The following is a 19,974-nucleotide window of genomic DNA, read 5'->3' as shown; positions in this document are numbered from 1 at the left end:
ATGCATGCTAGGTGAGTGCTCTACCACTGAGCCACAACCCCAGCTGTGACTATGTTAATATTTTAAGCTTAGTTTGGTAATAGTGATCCAACTCCAATATAATCTGGAGTTGACTTCTTTCACCAACACATAATTTAAATTTAATAACTTTAAAGAAAAATTGTTGAAACTGGCAACTGATGGATAATTGATGATGAATTTTGAAAATATGGCATAATTTGTTTCATTTTAGAAAAAAGTTAAGAATTGATATTCTTAGTGCCTTGAAACAGCTTTAAAATCTCTTATTTCTATCAATGTACCTATGTGAGAGATTTTTTTCTACGGTTAATGTGAAAATAGAAAAATTAAAAATATATGGTATCCCCTGCAAACTCTTCAAGAAGCTGTCTTTAATCCAAGTATAGAAAACAAACCAGAAACAAGTTCATTTGGCACTTTAAGAACTTTAAGTACTTGGCATTTTAAGTATTGACACTCCGTGATTGTGCAAAACACTAGGCATTTCATACATGGAATTGCAATTTCATGAGAAACTTTTTGTTGAATTATGAATGTGGAACAATAAAAAGTTAGGGATGTCAAATAGTTCAGTTCGAACAATATGTAATCTTGGGAATTATTATTTTTTCTTTGAAATGCAACTTTACATGTACTGAAACGAATAATTAAAAACCTGAGCTTGTATTTTGCACATCTTTTTTTTTTTTCATCATTCTGGTAATTCATTTTTCCCGTATTTACGAAAGTATCTCTTACCGATGTACTGGAAAAATAAAGAACTCATCCGTCACCACGTAAGTGGCTCTGAGGCTAATTTTGAGACAGAGTGCCGTGAAGAACCAGGCCCCGGAACACTTCGGCCAAAGCAAAATTTTTAGTAACTAACATTTCTAGGTAAATATCCTCAATTTGTATTTAGACAAATACAAGTCTAGATAAAAGTGCCCGGAGTCCCTCCTCAAAGGAATTTCACGTGGCTGGGCGGAGACACTCAAGAGCCCTGTTTTCCGTAACTGAGTAGAGGGGCGGGGCGTATAGCGTGAGGTCATCGGAGAGCGACGATCACCCTGCAGGCAGAGCCGGCGCGTTACTGATGTCATCATCGCCCGACAGCTTTCAGAGAGACTGGAGTGCACGGCTCAGAGGTATTATTCAAAGTTGGGGTTGAGTCTTTTAGGTACGCCTGTGAATGTCTGCTTCTCTGTCCTGGATTACCCTATCGTTCTCTGGCCAGACCGGGAGGATTCGGGTCGGGGCTGCCTCGCCTTCCGGGAATGCGATCTGTCACGGCCAGGCTTTGCGGGTGGCATTCGCAGGACCCCCACTTCCGCTTGTCTTGGGATTCCTTGCCGACTTTTGCTTATCGTTGCCCCTCACTTTCCTCTCTGGTTCCGTTTTTTTCCCCCTTCGCTCGTTAACTCTGCCTTTCAAATATCGGAAGGCGAGAAATAAAAATATATGGCTTCCAAGTGAATTTTCAGCCTTTTCAGCGAGAAGGGCCAAAGTGGAAAGTGTAGGGGAGTAACTTTCCTATATTACCTTCGTTTATCAATCGCATTCATGATTGCAGATTGCCTGCCGCTGCTAGATCAGCCCATCTGAATAATGGGCTAATTTCACTTTCCGCTGAAATCTGTAGTGAATAATTACAAAGCAGTTTTCTTTTTCAGTGTGAGTCAAACTTATGTTAGCAGATAACTTACGTGTTTTTATGTTTGTTGACTGCAATTAAGTTTTGGCTTGATAAAGATGTTTCTATCCGAATAAGATGATTTTGGTTTGTTTATTCACCTGTTTGGACTTTTTAATAGTAGACTGAACCAAGACTTAAACCAAGTGTGAATAATGGATTTTCAAAATAATCTGAATAGCTGCTTTCAAATTGCCTCACAAGTCAGAGGCATATCCTTTTTTTATTAACAGCTTTTAACTTTTCATATGGCTCTTCATGTATATCATCTATTTCCAAACATTTGACTCTTTAACTATGACTCTAAATAGTCCACATTGGATTAGTGTTTTTGATCATTTTCAGTTTAATAAAATAATACTAACTATTACTAGCAAATGTTTTGAGTGTAACTGAACCAGGTACTGTTCTAATAGCATACCTATATTATTCATTCAATTTGCACAAAAACCCTGTATAGTATTATTGTTAATTTAGAGAAGAGATGATTGTAACAAACAAATTTCATATATTTTCAAAGGTAATTTGTTGCTTCATATAATTTTGAAAACTCTTTGAATTACAAACATTGAAAAGAAGTAAATTGCTTCCAATCTGATGTAATTACTTAATTTTGAGCAACCTCCTTGTAACTTATATATATTTTTATTATAAAACTTTGGGACATGTTTGTTTTTAGAGTTTAATATATTTATTAGAAAAGGAAGAATATTTTATTTTCTCATGGATTGTATTGTAATCATGAAGGAGAATTACAGATGACACTAACATAGACTCAGTTTGTCCAAAACAACAATATTTATTGAGAACTTGTATGTACATTCACTATTATTTTCTAAGATAACATAATATTTAAAAGAACATCTGAAAATGTCTCTCTAGTTCTAAAAAACAATAATATGTATGTTGATTTTTTTCTCTTAGTTCATAACTGTGTATAACTCTATTTGGTATAGAGATGGAAACAGTCCCCAAATGTACAGTATGACATTTTTTCTTTTGGGTTCAGGGAGTAACTTCCTAATAGCTGTAGGTCCAAACTACAATCTGATAAGATTCTCTAAAAGTTGGTTCCCTTTTACTTTGATTGGTTTTAATCCATAGAAACTATGCTTTGGGGTTTGAATTTTAACCTTTTTCTGGGTTAGTGATCTATGATGCTGGGCAGCAGTAGGATAGTTCCCAGTCAGCCACATGATCATGAGGATATACAACTGATATTCCACAGTGAACTGTACTCAATGAATTATGTAAGATATGCAGCATTTTATTATAACAGAGGCATAGTGTTAGATGATTTTGCCCAATTGAAAGCTAAGTAAGTGTTCTGAGTATCTTTAAGGTAGGCAAGGCTAAGCTATGTTTGGTAGGTTAGATATATTAAATACATTTCAACTTGTTATTTTTAACTTAAAATGGGTTTATTGGTATATAACCCCATTGTTAGCTCAGGAGTATCTGTAGTTATTAAAGTACCTAGTATCTGTAGTTGCTAAATGTCTATATGTGACAAGATTAGTGATATGGAGGTAACAAATTTGATTCAAAATCCTGCCTTGAAGAAAGAGCCTAGCACAAATGAGAAGTTCTGAGCAAAGGAACAATGTGATCCTGACTTAAGTTTTAATAGGATCACACTGATTGCTGTGCTAAGAATAGCTTATTGGATGATGGGGTAGATGAAAACCAGGAGACTAATTAGGGAGATGTTGTAATAATTCAGATGAGATGATAGCATCTTAACTAGATGGAAAGAAGTTAAGGTAAATAGCAGTACAATTTTGGATGCATTTTGTATATGAAGCCAACAGAATTTGCTTACGTATTGAATGTGGTTTGTGAGAACAACATAATTGTCAGTTTTGAGCCTGAGCCACTAGAAGAGTGGAATTGCCTTTTACTGAGATGTGGAAAACTGTGGGAAGGGCAGGCTTGTGGGAGAAGATTAGTAGTTAGTTATGACATGTTCAGTTTGAGATATGTTAGTCATCCAAGTGGAGATGTTGAGTAGGCAGTTGGATATATGGAGTCTGGAGTTCAGGGGGAGTGGTTGTTGCTGCAAACAAACATTTGGGAGTTGTCATTGAACAGATGGTATTTAAAGTTGTGACTTTGGCACTAGTCATTAAAGCAGTGAATGTAGATAGAAAAGAGAAGCAGCAGCTGAGCCCTCAGGTGTTTAGAATTTTCCTATTAGGAAGGTGAGGAAGAACCAGCAGGAGGCAGACTGGACAGCCAGCAAGGGAAAAGGACAATTTTGAGTCTGGTATCGTGGAATTCAGGGTGGAATGATGTGTTCAGTTTTGTCAGATGCAGCTGATGGATCAGGTAAAATGAGGATTGATACCTTTGGATTTATCGAGATACATGTGGAATATTACTGATGGATATGTGATAACTCTTAAGTCTGGAGAAGCAGTCACACACCAGTATATAACTATATTAGGGGTGTATTCAGAGAACCTTGAGAGTGAAGCTGAGGAACAGATTACTTTTATTTGGGAGATATGGAAGTCTTTTTACAGAGGAAGGGGCATTTGATGTGGAGTTTAATAAATTTCTTTAGGGCGCCCCCCCCCCCCAAATGAGTAGAGGTATGGGGAGGTCTTTTCCAAGTAGAGGGAAAGGACTGTGAAACAACTTCCCTTTCTCTTTCTTCACAGCTACACCTACCCGTCAGCTATTTTATGCTTTGGCAAGTCTTCTTTCCTTTGTATCTACTAGCCAATTCCCGGTTTCGGGTAACCTTGTAGCTCCAGGCCTACTAGGTAACTTGTGGGGATTTTAGTTATGTAGTTGAGTGTGATATTAGGGGAAAGATGGGAATCCAGGCTGGAAGTGTGAGAGGGCTACACTTTGAAGGACCTTCTGTGTTGTGTATAATAAGATTTTTTTCCCCCTAAAAGATAAGGAATCATTGTAGTGATTTGTGAGGGATGCTTGTCCATTGGATTTCGATTCCATTCCACTGAACTTTACCACTTATTAGTCCTGTGACCTAAGTCCCTGTGGTGTTGTCAATAAAGTGCGGCTATTATCTGTTCCCATTTATAGAGTTGTCATGAAGACTCCCCCCTCTACTGTTTTTGTCCACTTCACTGTCATTCAGAATACTTTTTTTTCCCCTTCATTTTTAAGAGTACTTTCTTAAAAGAAGTACTCAGTCTACCCTCAGATTAGGTTGCATGCATTAGTTTATAGCCTCAAGGCACCATTCATTTCATGTCATTGTAATTTTATATTTCTGTGATTATTTGATTAGTGTTTATCATCTGTACTAAATATAAGCCTAGTGCAGGCAAGTTTTTGTTCTGTTATGGTTTAGATATGAGATGTTCCCCAAAAGCTCATGTGTGAGACAGTGCAAGGAAGTTTAGAGGTGAAATGATTGGGTTATGAAAGCTTAATTGAATTAACTGGGTGGTAACTGTAGGCAGGCAAGGTGTGACTTAAGAAGGTGGGTAATTTGGGGCATGCCTTTGGGGTACATGTTTTGTTCCTGGTGAGTAGAACAGTTTGTTTTCTGATTGCTTTGTCCTGGGCTGCCTTTTCTGCCCTGATGTTCTGTCGAAACTCAGGCACAAAACAATGGAGTAGGCCATCTGTGGACTGAGAACTCTGAAATTGTGAGCGCAAAATAAACTTTTCTTCCTCTAAAATTGTTCTTGTTACAGCAATGAAAAAACTGACTAAAACATATTCCAAGTTTCAGGACAATATGTCATCAATACTAAATAAATATCTATTGAATAAGTAAGTCCTTAATGTTTGGCAGGTGGTAAATGCTCAGTGGATGTTATTCATTTACAAGGCATTGTGCATTGTGTGCAGATGAAGGAGTCTAGGATCAATAAAAGAATGGCCAGGTAACTGAGAGGTGAACCAGTGGTGGTTGGGTAGCATTAATTTGTGTTCTTTTGTGAGTTTCTTTAGGAATGTTTAGTAGGCTCAGAGCTAAAATGGTTACCAGGACTAAGAAGTAGCTAACAAGGCCAGAGAAACGTTAAAGACTTCCAGAAGTAACTTGGAAATAGCTGACTGGGAGGAAGGGAGCCAGAAGAGGCTTTTGTACCCTGGCAATAGAGAGAATATGGCCTTTTGGTGGCTAGAAAATTTAGATGTAAGGAAGTGAATACATTCATATGGTTCTTTGAATATAATAGAACTGAAGGATATGGGTTTCATTTAGCTGCCAAGTAGTGGGAAATTACACTTTATCTGGCCTATTGGGGAATAAGGTAAATTTCAAAATTTAAGATAATTGAAGTTTTCATTTGTAAACATGTAATTATGTTACTCAATTCATTTAAAAATCAATTCAGAGAATGTAATATAATATGCTCTTGTGCTCATACATACAGTCATCCTGTGTGTGTGATAGGCTCTGGGGAGTACATCACTATGACACAGCCTACTCAAGGAGCTTGTAGTCAAAGGGAAAGTCAAGTAAATAAATAAACAGACATTATAAGATAGCATTTTAATTGACATGACAGCTTGTAGGTGTGTTTATCCATATAGAGAGAATGGAAAGAGGGCACTCAAGAATCTTCATTGGCTAAAGTGAAACCGTATCTTCAAAGAGAAGCAGGATTTGAACAAAGTGGAATTGCAAGGGCATTTCAGTACAGAGAACCACCTGGTGAAAGTTTAGAGAGAGAATATGGTGCATTTGGAAAGCTGCCATCATGCCTTTAGTTAGAGGATTGGAGGAGGACAAAAATGAGGTTAGACATGCAAGGGCCACTTTATAATGACCTAGCATCCATGCTTAGGGATTTGGAATTATCTTCTAGGTAGTGGGGAACTATTGCAGAATTTTAGGCAGGGGAGTACCATGATAGGACTATTTTTGCAGAAAAATCATGTTTTGTAATATTCTAAAATTGAGAGTGGGGAAAAATTGGCAGTAGGAAGACTACTCAAAGGCTATTGAAAAGCTAGTCAGTGAGAATGTAGGAAAGTCTATGGTGTAGGGACATTAAGAAAGCCATAATGACAGAAATGGTTGAATTTGGGGCCTGAGAGTCAGGAGTGACTTGCGGGTTTTTGCCTGGGCTGACACTCAGAATAGAGGGGAGGAGGTAGCTGATGATGTCAGTTTCAGTTGTGGTGCTATGCCCCCTTATTTTTCTCCTGTGGGTACTTTGGTTTCTCTAATCAGTGAGAGGAGGGGCAGAAGAGTGACAGTATGTCCTGTAGGGATACCAGCTGCTGGGCACTGTGTCCCCCACACCCTCTGCTCCTTATTCTCAGCCAGATCTTACTGAGCACATTTTCTCATGTTCTCTCCATCTCTGTCTGTCCTTGCAGGAAGAATAGGTAGAAGGGCGAGGAGGACAAAGACAGATGAGTTTTTCCTCCTTTTTGGAAGTTTTCCTGTGCACAGCCTTAGGCCCCTCTGTGGCTCCTTTTCTTCTGTGAGGTTTAACTAAGTTAAGGTGTATGGAGTGCTGAGAATAGGGCCTGGCAAGTGGTGCTTTTCAAGCTATTGCTGGATCCTAAGGTCATTGCTTGATCCTAGGGTCAGAGTTGCACAGTGGGGTGTTCCTGTACTTTCCCTGCAGAAGTAATAGATAAATCAGTAGAACTGGGAAGAATTTCTGATATAGAAGAGGTTTTATTTTAAACCTGCCTTGCCTTTAGTTAGGAACAAAGCAAGTGGTTTAGTGTAATGAGGGCAGTTATTCTTATTGCCTTGCTCTCAGTGTTCACCCTAACCCATTTTAACAATAAAAAGCTGCTTATTGGTGCTTAGGGATGGGGAATAATAGCAGAAAACATCCCCACCATGTTCTGGAGAGGCAAACTATTTTCTAATAGGAAAATTGGATGAAAAAAGTCACATTTAAATAAAGATCTTTTGTGATTTAAAAAAAATACTTGTAGTATTTATTAAAAATCAGATACTTTATAAAATATACCTTTATTTAAATTTGGTGGTGGTTTATTTTATATTACAAATTAAAAATTTTTTGAAAAAAAATTTAAGCAATCAAGAATTAAATGAGTCCACTTTGATCCTATTTTCTAATCCCTGCCCCTTCTCAAAGGGTTAAGTATCTATTTCCTTTATAGATATCCTTTCAAACCCTTTTTTACGTATGTGCAAGTACAGATTTTTAAAAACCCTGAAGACATATTTTAGGCACATTTTTGGTTATTTACAATGTTCCATGACTTTTTTCACTTCTCATTGGGTGTCATTGCACATAGACTTCTTTAATTTTAATGGTCATATAGTATTCCCATGGACTGATGGATGTTACTGTAATTCATTTAACCATTTCCTTATCAATAAAAATTTAGGTTGTTTCTAGTGTTTTTTGTTGTAGTTTATTTGCATTCAACAAATTTTATTATTTATTGACTACCAGGCAGTGCTTGTGAATAAAATGCAAATCCCTGCTCTCATGATTATTTCCTTCTTTTGGTGGTAGACAGATAATAAATTAATAAAAATTTGATGGATGTCAGATGCTGTTAAGTAACATAAGGTGTGGAAGGAGTTGGGGAGTGAGGAGAGGGGAGTGCATTTTTAAATGGGATAGACAGGAAAGATTCACCACTAGGTGACATTTGAGCAGAGGTCTGGTGAAGGTGGTGTAATGAGCTCTGGAGCTGTTGGTCAGGGAGGAGAAGAGGAAGGCAGCATTCTAGGAAAGGGAGAAGTACAAAGGTCTCGAGGTAGACACATTTCCTGATGCCATGTGAGAGAAGAGCAGTGGGGCTGTTGTGGCTGGAATGAAATGAGCAAGGGGAGAATGGGAGGGGATGAAGTCACAGAAGATGAGGATTGTGTTTGGACCTCTTTTTACACTATAAGTATTTTGTCTTTTATTCTGAATGAGGTGGCAAGCCTTTGGAAATTTCCGAGTAGAGACGTGGCTTGTTCTGCTTTTGAATGGTCACTCTCCTTTCTTGATAAGAGACTGTTTTTCCTGGATGCAAAGAGGCCATTCAGGTGGCTTTTGCAATAGTCCAGGTAAGACATGAAGGTGGTTTGCACCAGGATGGTAGCAGTGCAGTGGTAGGAAGGGATTTGATTCTGATTTGATATGTGTTAAAGATGAGGTGAGAATAAACAAGCAGGGATCTCTGAAATTTTGGGTCTAAACTGTTAGAAAGTTGGGCCTCAACAATTGAAAAAAATTGTCTTGAAATGAGATGGGGAAGACTGTCATAGACAAGATTAGGAATTTGGTATTGAGCCTGTTACAATTGAGAATTTATTAGATATCCAATCAGAGAAATGAAGTAAGTAGTTGGAAATGTAAAGTTAGAGTTCTGAGGAAAGGTCAGGGCTGGAGACAAACCTGAGAGTCCTCAGTTACTTGATATAATTTAAATCTCTTAGCTCATCTAGGAATAAGTTTGATAGAGAAGAAAAGAGGCAAGGACAGTCTTTGGGCACTTCAAGGTTAAGAGGCTGAGGGCAAGAGAAGAATGCATTAGAGAGACCAAAAAACCAGCCAGCGAAGTGGATGAGAACTGAGAGTTGGATGTCAAGTTTAACAGTGCGGCAGTACGAGTGACCTTGAAGAGCAATTGGTGGGAAAAAAAGTAGGGAGTCTATTTGGAAGGGATGAGAGAAAGACAGGAGAAAATAAGAGACTGTTAACATAAGCAACCCATTTGAGGAGTGTTTTCTAAAAGGGAGAAAGGAAATGGGGCTGTAGCTAGAGGGTGTGTTAGTCAGCTGTGACAAAATACCCAAGATAATCAACTTGTAAGGAGGAGACATTTATTTTGGCTCACAGTTTCAGAAGTTTCAGCTCATGGTTACTTTGCTCTAAAGCTTTTGGGCCTGTGATGAGTCTGAATATTATGGTGGGAAGTAATAGAGCAAAGTTGTCACTTCATGGTGGCCAAGAAGAGAGGGAAGAGGGGCTGGTGTCCCAATAATCCTCTTAAGGGCATGCCCTGCTCATGACCTGACTTCCTTCCACTAGGCCTTACCTCCTAAAGGTTTTACCACCTCCCAGAAGTGCCATAGGCTCCTGTCCAAGCCTTCTAGCCTATAGGCCTTTGGGGGACATTTAAGATTTAAGCCAAGACAGAGAAAGACATAAGTCAAGGTGTTTCTTTTGTTTCTTGTCTTTGATGGAAAAATAAAATATTTTAAGCTTATGGGTAATAATCTAGCAAAGGGAAAGACTGATGCAAGAGAGTGGGAAAAATTCAGAGAAGAGTTTGAAGCCGATTTTAATACATTCACGTACATGTGTATAAGGATTTCTGTAGGCGAGATGCTTAAAAGGATTTCCTGAGTCAAAGGGCAAGTGTACTGAAAATGCTCTACAAATTTGTATTCTGCCTAGCATTGAACATTCCTTATTTTTAAAGTTATTGCCGACCTAGTAAGTGATGATAATCTGTCTAATCCTTTTTTATATTTTGGCAAGTATTTTCTCCTGGCTGTCTTTGGCCTTTTAATTTTGCTTACAGTATTCTTTTTACCATGTAGACTATTTTTCCTTTCAGTTTTTATGTATTTAAGGCTGTCAGCCATTTCCTTTTAAAATATTTGAATTTCATTTGGATGATATAAATAATTTTCCTTCTTTTTTAAAATTTTGAGCCACAGTCTTATTAAGTTGTCTAGGCTGGCCTAAAATTTGTGATTCTCCTGCCTCAGCCTCCCAAATATGATATTTTATATAATCTTCTAATATGGTTATACATTTACATTTTTAATTCATCTTGGGTTTCTTTTTTGGATATTATGAAATGGATATTTAAATTTTCCATCTCTTTTCTATATTCTTAAACAGTTAAATTCCATAAGAATAATTGCTTCCTAAAGGTCCTCTAGGTCTGGAGCCTTTCCAGAGAGTAGGTCTTTCACTACTTTGTACTTTTTTCCCTATAGTTATAGTTCCTTCTGGTTTTGTAATTGATTCTTTTCCCTCCAGAACATCATTCTTTTTATATTTTCAAATTTATTGGTTTCAAATTGTATATAGAGGAAATGCTAATGAGTCTTCTCTGCATGTGCAATAGATCCCTGTACTTTCACTTTCATGCAGGTGAGGAGTGCTGGAGCTACCCTTTGGTTTAGCTGTTTTCAGCCCTTATGGTCCTTAGGGGTTATTCCTAGATTCTCATTCTGATTTGTTTGAGAAGTTCCTTGGCTCTGCTTCCTATCAGTTTGATCTTACCTGCTGTGCTTATAGAATTTCTGCTGTTGAGGTCTGTTGATGGGTATGTGACCTTCTTAGTTTCCAATGTTTTTATTTTTATATATTTTTATTTTTTTTCTGTCATTTTGGAGGGATTTCATGAGGGATGAAAGGTCAGTGCATATTTTCATTTAAGCTTTTGGGATAAGAAGTCACAGTTCTTTGCTGTATGGTTTTATTTTTATTATAGTCATTTGTTTAGTTGCTGGTTGAACAGTAGTTGGATAGTAACTTCACAGCTCAAGTAGTGACAGTCAGGTAGATTTCATTTTTTTTTTTTTTTAATGAAACCAGATGTCTTGGTGGAATATATTCATTGAGAAAAAATGTTAATTTATTATGACTAAATATTCAAGTAGTACTTTTGAAACCTAAAAGACATAGCATAACATTTAGAACTATAAGGTGCTTTATAGGTCATTAGACCAACTGCCTTGTTTTATGGATGAGGAATTTGAGGCCCAGAGAGAGTCAGTGATTTATCTAAGGTGACAAAGTCAGTGATCGAGCAAGGTGGAAAACCCAGTCTCTTTACTTCCATTCTGCTGGGCTCTTTGCTACTATTCACTTTATTGCTGTTCTCTTTAGCCATGTAATAAGAATTTTTGTAACCTAAAGATGTTACACATGACTTGGAGTTGCTTCTGGAATTTGGTCTTAGGTACTTTAATACATTGTGTAGATTTCACTTTTTCTCACATAAATATTAATTATTGTGATTTAAGTATGAATTTTCAAAGAATGGGCTGTTAGTGTATGCTCTACTCTAAGTGAAAACCATGTAGTTTATTTTTTTCTTCAAGTTTCTTCTTATCTGCTTATAGACTTTATGAGATTTATGGACTTTGTGAATTTCTTATTAATATTTTAAAGAAGCTCAAGGAATATAAATATAGGCTTGAGAAATAATTTTGGTGATAAATGATCAGTGTTTTTCAGACCTAAGATGTCTAATTTTTTAGTTTAATATAACATCCTGCTAGATAACCACTTAAATTTAGAAAGGCTAAGATATGTAAGCTTTTCAAAGAAAAGTACTTTGCTTATTTTTTCAGCAGGCATTAGGAGATGTATTTTGTAAACTTTCATTACTTTTCTTCGTCTTTACCTTCAACAGAAAATTTTTAAAATGTAGAATTTTGATTAGTGATATCTCATATTTGTAATCAAGTTTTTTTTAAAGAGAGAGAAAATTTTTTAATATTTATTTTTCTTTAGTTTTCGGCAGACACAACATCTTTATTTTATTTTATGTGGTGCTGAGGATCGAACCCTGCGCTAAGCGCACGCCAGGCGAGCGCACTACCACTTGAGCCATATCCCCAGCCCCTGTAAGAAAGTTTTTAAAAATATTGAACATTTGATATGTGTAGCATTAGTGGACAAAAGTGGGTTATTTTCTTTTTGTCCTCCCAAGCAGTTTAAGAAGGGAAGCTGGAATAAAGTTGCTCTAGAATTGCATTCTGAGAATATTTGTTTAATTAGCTGCTTGTTTTAATCTTTTAGTGCTTTTGAAATAAATGAAATTTTTATTTTTTGGCAAACTAAAGAACAAGCTCTGTTTCCATTATGAACTCTCAGAACTAATTTTTTTCCAGTTGGTCATAATGGCAGATGAAGAAATTAATGAAGACTATCCGGTAGAAATTCATGAGTATTTGTCAGCGTTTGAGAATTCCATTGGTGCTGTGGATGAGATGCTGAAGACCATGATGTCTGTTTCTAGAAATGAGTTGTTGCAGAAGGTATTTTAAGAATGTAATTCCTAAAAGTGAGTTTCTTAAGACAGAACTTTGTCTTATGAAACATATGTAAGAAACAACAAACAGATTAGTGAGTTTTGCTTCTTTTTCCTTTGATTTCAATTTTTTAAGTGTTTGGGTTTTTTAGGGGGAGAACAATAAAATTCCAGCCTTAGGAAATACTTCCTAACTATATTTTCATGTTGATTTGGTTTTCAAAAACAAGGAGCACTCACAGCATCCTTTTTGACAGACTCTATTTTTGACCTTTTAAGTATTACAATGATGTTATCAGGGTTTCTGGAAACTCTGTAGGACAAAAAGAGTAAATTGATTTTGACAGTCTAAAACAAATCTCATTATGTTTCTTCTGTCTTTGGTATTGCTTAAGCATGTTAGCCTGCTTCTTATACATAGATGCATCATGTACAGTGTTTATATTGAAAAATTGCTTTTGACATAAACGTCCAGATGATAACTTCTGAAATTAAAATAATTCAGAAGAATTTTTCTTGGATTATATACATTCCTTGTTTAACTAAAGATGATACTCTGAAGTGAAAATTTATGGGCAAAAATCACTGGTTAAGAAAATTTCTTTTTGTAAATTATGTCCAGATTATATGGTTATTGCATTATAGGAAGTAAAAAAAAAAGCATATTTCTTTGATATATTGTGCTTGGTGAAAGTTTGAAATGTTATCTGATGGTATTCAAAGTTTGTGTATTTATTCTTTCTTTTTTTGCTCTCTTTTTTATTAGTTGGACCCGCTTGAACAAGCGAAAGTGGATTTAGTTTCTGCGTACACATTAAATTCAATGTTTTGGGGTATGTATACTACATTGGAGTTAATTAGAAAGCAAATATATACTGCGTTAAAGGTGATTTATTTTTTAAATGAAGCAAAATATATGTTATACTGTATAGTGATTTTAATAGTCAGGTATTTAATTTTTTAAAATCAGAATACTGGGTTTCTATGAGCCACAAATAAATTTAATACTACATAGAGGATGAATAATTTAAAATTTAATCAACCATCCAAGTTGCTATCCTTTTTTTGTGAATAATTGGGGTTTCGTTAGTTGGGGTGCTCTTATTAATGCATAACACCAATTTATTCCATGAAATCTTTCTCTTTTAGTTTATTTGGCAACTCAAGGAGTGAATCCTAAGGAACATCCAGTAAAGCAGGAACTGGTAAATGTTCAGTTAATTTATTTTCATTTTATATATGTATTGTAGTGTTTCTGAAGTTTCAGTTATACTATATTTATCATACTAATCATGGAGAACAAAATTAGAGTCAAAATTATCATAGTGAGTCAGATCTTACACGTCTTTGTTTTTTCTTTCTCTTACCTTTGTCAGAGAATTGGTGTTCCATATATTATATAAATCTCTGGATGGGAAAATGTTAGGGTTCTAGTAATTATTTATAACTTTCATATTATTTTTCCTATAAATTCTTAAAATCCTGTTCATCTCTAGGGCTACTTTTTTTTTTTTTTTAACTCTCACACAATTCTTAAAAGTATATTCTAGTTGATTTACTAGCAAAGACGGGAAAGTTTCTCCCCCACCTTTTCAATTCCTCCATTAATTCATTTTCTCAGCAGTAAAGAATCCAGTTCAGCAACAAAGCTAAAAGCTTTTTTGGCACCAGCTGTATGTGTACTGTCCAGTAATTCTGCATTAGTGACATATTTACAACCTGTAATAAATCTTCTAGGTTTGTCTTTGTATTCCATTTAGATGTATAAGTATAGTATATAAGGTCTGATATCTTGGAGTTTTTGCTGACTTCAAATATTAAATCAAATCATTCAATTTGAAGGGAAAAATTAGAAATCAGACTTATGGTTACCTTGACTTGCCTTTATGAATAAGAATATTAATAAATTTATTTTTTGTGTTTGTAAAACATAAAGTAGATATATATATATATTTATATATATGAAATATACTTGACTTTATATTCTTGTTCTCAAGTCTTATGGTAATTGATATGTATGTTATTTACAACTTAGTGAAGCACTTGGTCATTTATTTATTTATTTTTTTAAAGTGTATACCAGACTTGTCTTCATTTTTTTAATGTGTGGACTAAGGCATTTTCTTCTTTTAAATTCCTTGAAGTAAAAATAAATTTATCTTAAAATTCAGCAATCGTGAAAAATATTTAAATCAGAAGCATAAAGCAATATAATATGCAGATTTTGGTTTGACCAATGATACTGGTTTTAAACCTTAAGAAACATAGGTTGTATCATCTGTTTTCCACTTTGTAATACAGACTTTACATTTATAAAATATCTTTTTTTCCTTTTAATGCAAAATTATTTAGAGTACTCTTTGTAAAAGGATGGGATCATTTGTCTTCTGCCTCAGAAACCACTTGTGCAGAGAGTACATTAATATTCTGAACAGAGTTGGCAAATAAAAAGCATACAAAAACCAATTCCTTTTTTCTGACCTTGTTACAGACATTACTAACTGATCACAGAGTTAGTGTTTTGCTGTATATATCATAAATGGGGAAAGGATTTGAAAATTAATCACTTTATTCATTCAACACATATTTGAATGCCTGCTGGGAGCCAGGCATTATTTCCAAGTGAGATGATTCCTCATTGAACTAAACTGAGAAATGTGGCAGACACCATACTGTATGAGATGGAGGGGGACAAACAATAAACACAATAAAATAAATAATAAATGTATATGACTGTAGTATCTTAAGAAGTTTTATGTGTTATGGGAAAAAAAGGAAAATATGAGCAGGGAAAGGAGGCTTGGAGTTCTTGGGTAGGATTACAGTTTTAAATGGAGAAGTCAGGGCCTCATTGCCAAGGTTAACATTTGAGCAGAGAATAAGAGAAGAAGTGGCTGTGTGGATATTTGAGAAAGATCATTTTAGGCGGTGGAATAAACGGTGAAGGCTCCAAGGCAGGGCTGGGTTGTAGGTATGCTGCCCTTGTTGTCTACTATTGTAAGGACTGTGACTTTTATCAGAGAAATAGGGAGCTAGTAGAGGATTCTGAGCTGAGTTTCTAGCCTTTTACAGCGAAAAAAAGTAAGGTTCTACATTTTTCTTTGTATGTTTATGTAACTGTTTTGATTATTTTAGTGAAACTTTTTTTTAAGCAGTGATCAATCATTTAATATGCTATTTTATGACTGTCATCAACTTTATTTCTCCATTTGAAGTATAGGATAGCCATTTATGCTGATTAATGGTCTCACAAGATTCAAAGTGGCCCAGTAACATATTATGTTTCTCACCTTGTAAAGTCTGATTAGAACCGTATATTTTATTAGAAAATTTCATGCACTTATCAATCAAAATCATGAAATTGAATAAAAGAGCTCATATTTTCTTTCTGCCTATTTTAATTGTGACACTGGACAGTAATAAAAAATAAATGGCTAAATACTGTCTCATCTATTTTCTGTTTAGAAAAACCAAAGGAGAATTTAGTTTGTATGTTACAAATGTATGGGAACTCAGATTTTAGATTTTAGACTTTAGATACAAAACAGTTGCTATATACATTTAATTTAATACTAATTTGAAAAATTTATAACCACATATGAACAATTCAGTGTGTTAGTAGTGGTGTGTATGGTTCTTTCTCTTTGAAAACACTCAGAACACTTCTGAAATGACTTTTTAATGTCTTTTTCATAGACTGTGAACTCCAGAAAGCATGGAGCATGTTTATCCTGTTCACTTGCATTTGCTAGCACCATGCACTTAATAGGCAATAAATACCTATCTGTTGAATTTAACTGAGGTATAGCATGATAAAACTTGGTGGTGGTGAACAGCTCAGTAAATCTATTGCCTTTTTTTCTTTATGTCTCTAAGGAAAGAATCAGAGTATACATGAACAGAGTCAAGGAAATAACAGACAAGAAAAAGGCCGGGAAGCTGGACAGAGGTGCAGCTTCAAGATTTGTAAAAAATGCCCTCTGGGAACCAAAACCTAAAAATGCATCAAAAGTTGCCAATAAAGGAAAAAATAAAAATTAAATTTTTGATTTTGGTGTACACATATACAAAAAGTACATCATTTTTATTGTTTCACAAAATACATGATTATGTGGCAATGTAAGATTTAAATGTATTCCTTTTTAAATTCACATATAAATTTAAACTTTAAATTTGTAATGCTAAATACTTTTATCCCCAAAAAGATTAAGTTGTCTTTATTGATTTTCCATGAAGTTTTTAACATTGTGATATATATTTTATATTTAAAGTTTACCATCTCTTTTGATGAGATACTTATTTCTTTATGTTGCTCAATCTTGAAAGTATCCCTTTATAAGCAACTGTGAAATTTAAGTTAAATGTTCTTTGTAAACATTTGTACTATTTTAAATGAATAATGACCTATGAAGTATGTATCTGTAGGCTGAAGTTATAAGTCCATCTGTTTTCATTATATGATATTAAGAATGAAATGATTTAAAGGTCTACTTTTGTGTGTGTGTGTAGTTAATTCATCATGTTTTCATGATTTTAGGAATTATTGCTTTTTTGATATTCAAAGAGTGAAATTAAACTAAGGTTGAACTTTAATTCTTGGCTTGTTGCCTCTATGTCCCATTTAAATTAAATATATTCTAATTAACTTTAGGTGGAAAATAAGGTTGTATGTTGATGGCTGAATTTTGGCCTGATGGTTGTATAATAAAGGTTGTCAATGGTGTGTAGTCAACCTGGTTATTTTTCTCATTTGAGTAAATATGCCCTCCAAATTAGGAAGATAGGTTTTAGAATTCATACTGAATAGAAAAATTCATGAGTTTTTGTTCTTCGGTTCTCCTGATCTCATTCTTTCAGATTATTTGATTACATGTGGCTGAGGCAGCATTAAGTATATACAAGTGTTTTGGAACAACTTTCTTTTTTACATAATGGCACTTAAGCAGGGGAGAAATCCAAAGGAGATTACACTATGTTCATGTTCTGATTTATTTTTCTGATATATTTGTTACAGAGAATTCTACATATTAAACCTTTTTTGAATGTCTATGCCCATGAATTTTAATTATATGCCCTTAATGCTTTCATTCTTTGAATCCACATCATTATGTGCAGGATTGCCAAGTCTAGTAAAGTACTTTAATTTTTCAAAAAAAGGAGTTGTTAAAATTTTCTGTGTGATTAATTCTCTATAAGTAATCTTGAATAAATGGATTTCTTGATTTATGGTAGCAGATATTGGAAATGGTCTTAAAATATAATGGATTTTGTGAAGAATGTTGAACTCTTTCTATGATCCACAAAGAAGTCACTGATAGATACAGAAAGTCTTGTGGCTCTGATGGCAGACACTTTTTGAAGTGTAAGAACATTTTTGAACATTTTTAGTTATTTCACTCTTTTGCCACCTTCACTCTCAAATTTCTAGCTGCTTTTATAAGTAACTTCATGAGAAAAACAGGTGTTAAGATCAAATGTAGTATGCATATGGTTTATTGCAAAGAAACTTATAACTTGAATTTCTGTGTAATTTAAACTTTCTTAGAAAATGTTTTAAATGGAAAATGTCATAAAATTGTAGAAAATCATTAGCCAAATTATTGGTTTGTGAAAGTCCAACTACGTTTTGTTAGGTTGGAGATTCTTAAGTAAATAATTCTTTTAGTGCTTATTAATAGGAATAAAAATAGCTTGAGCATATTCCATTTTATTAAATGTAATTTAAATTTTAATTTATTTATAACAAGGGACTAATTGATGGTAGTGCGTTGGTTATGTATTCACTCATTGTTTATTTCTTCCACAAACGAACTTAATGACATTTGTATTGCCAGAATCTGTGCTAGGAGCTAGGTTCCAAAGAAGACAACTCCAGCCTTTATCCCATTTTTATAAAGTATTATAAGAAAATTAGTCTTTTATTTCAGTGTTTCAGAATTACTGGAAAATTTATGACAAATTGTGCTCATTAGCCTTAGTCAGAACCATAAAGGGTGATGGGTTGATCTATTCGACTATGATGCAGTTATTGTTAACACAGTTTCTTCCAAATGACAATCTGCTTTAAGTTTAGATGTTAATTACATCTTTTATTAATCTTTTTGGGAATTGAGAAGTTGGAGAGGTCACAACTATCGATATTTTAAAGTTTAGAATTATAGACTATTAATCTCATCCTGAACAATGAGATCTTGTCTCTTAATATTATTCTAAGTAAAAGTTTCTTGTTCATAGTTGCAGGATGGGAATTCATTTCAGCAAAGTAGAATATGCTAAGAGAAAAATTGAAGCTTGAATTATGGTTTACATTCCAGGAATTAGGAGGTTATGTCAAATTGATGGGTTTTTAAGAAACTGCAGATTAAAAAATTCTTCTACTTAGCTGTTAAATCTGGATGGGTATTATTTCTAAATAAGACTTTTAAAATCGACTTGAATGTAGGAAATGCTTAAAAATGGACAATATATTGAGTGTAGATACCTTTTTCTTAAGTGAGTCATTGGAAAAAAAGGTACTTGAGGACTCAGTTGATGATACAGTTAAATCATAATTTTATGTAATAAATTATCAAACATTCTGATAATTTATTTCTGATAATTTATACAAAGTGACATGAACTGAGAAAATTTAAATAGTGTTTTTGAGACTCATGAATAAGTTTGGTATATAAAGGGAAGAAGAAAAAACACAGATGTCTCATTTTTTTCTTTTATAGCGTAGTTAGTAAACTTGTTTGAGTAAATTCAATGGCTCTTTTACTGAATGCTCTTGGAAGCAACCTATTTTATGAATGTGATGTGAATATATTTTACTAATGTAAACATTTCTCTTTTCTTGTATTCTAATATAAAATTCTTCAGTTTGGAAATATTAACACTATTTTATTTGTATGTTAGCATTTTATAATTGTCATTAGCAGTCATGTTAAGGGAAAAGTATAGTGGATTATAATATAGTCCATTATATGAATTTGTTCTTCTTGATTAATTTGCTATTATATCACTTAATAACAGGGTTTTAAGAAAATGCTTTGAACGTTTTTTGTTTGCAGTTTTGTTTTCCTATCAAAGGGAGCTAACTCCTTGAAACAGCATCCTCTGACTTGATGTGCTTTTTTAAAGTGCTTATTTTTGTAAAACTATCCCGAAAAGGGAAAGCTATAGTGGTAGCTATTGGCAATTGAAACTTCAATTTTTACTTCCACCCTCCTCCCATCAAGATTAGAAACTAACCTGCTCTGGTCTTAAAAAGTAGAAAGAAGATGCTGGATTTTATTCCCCCTTCTCCCAATAAACCTAGACGTTTAGCAAATGTATCATGGCAGAATAGCTACATGCAAGATGTCAATTTCACAGTGATT

At 34.3% G+C, this 19,974-nt stretch overlaps 1 protein-coding gene across 2 annotated transcripts; it reads left to right on the top strand.

The window, feature by feature from the left end:
• The first annotated feature begins 1,058 nt into the window (after positions 1-1,058).
• On the top strand, positions 1,059-17,336 carry C1d (C1D nuclear receptor corepressor). 2 transcript variants are annotated; one of them, XM_026387196.2, is made up of 5 exons: positions 1,059-1,148; positions 12,474-12,620; positions 13,380-13,446; positions 13,763-13,818; positions 16,490-17,336. In XM_026387196.2, exons 2-5 carry the CDS (start codon positions 12,483-12,485, stop codon positions 16,652-16,654), a joined length of 426 nt encoding a protein of 141 aa, XP_026242981.1. In that variant the 5' UTR covers positions 1,059-1,148; positions 12,474-12,482; the 3' UTR covers positions 16,655-17,336. The 2 variants fall into 2 exon arrangements, with proteins under 2 accessions (XP_026242981.1, XP_026242982.1); XM_026387197.2 differs by having other exon boundaries at positions 1,097-1,180.
• Positions 17,337-19,974: the final 2,638 nt, after the last annotated feature.

This window comes from Urocitellus parryii, chromosome 12 (genome assembly GCF_045843805.1).
Source record: "Urocitellus parryii isolate mUroPar1 chromosome 12, mUroPar1.hap1, whole genome shotgun sequence".
NCBI lineage: Eukaryota > Metazoa > Chordata > Mammalia > Rodentia > Sciuridae > Urocitellus > Urocitellus parryii.
The sequence above is the reverse complement of the archived record's forward strand: the minus strand, read 5'-3'. Positions and strand labels throughout refer to the sequence as shown.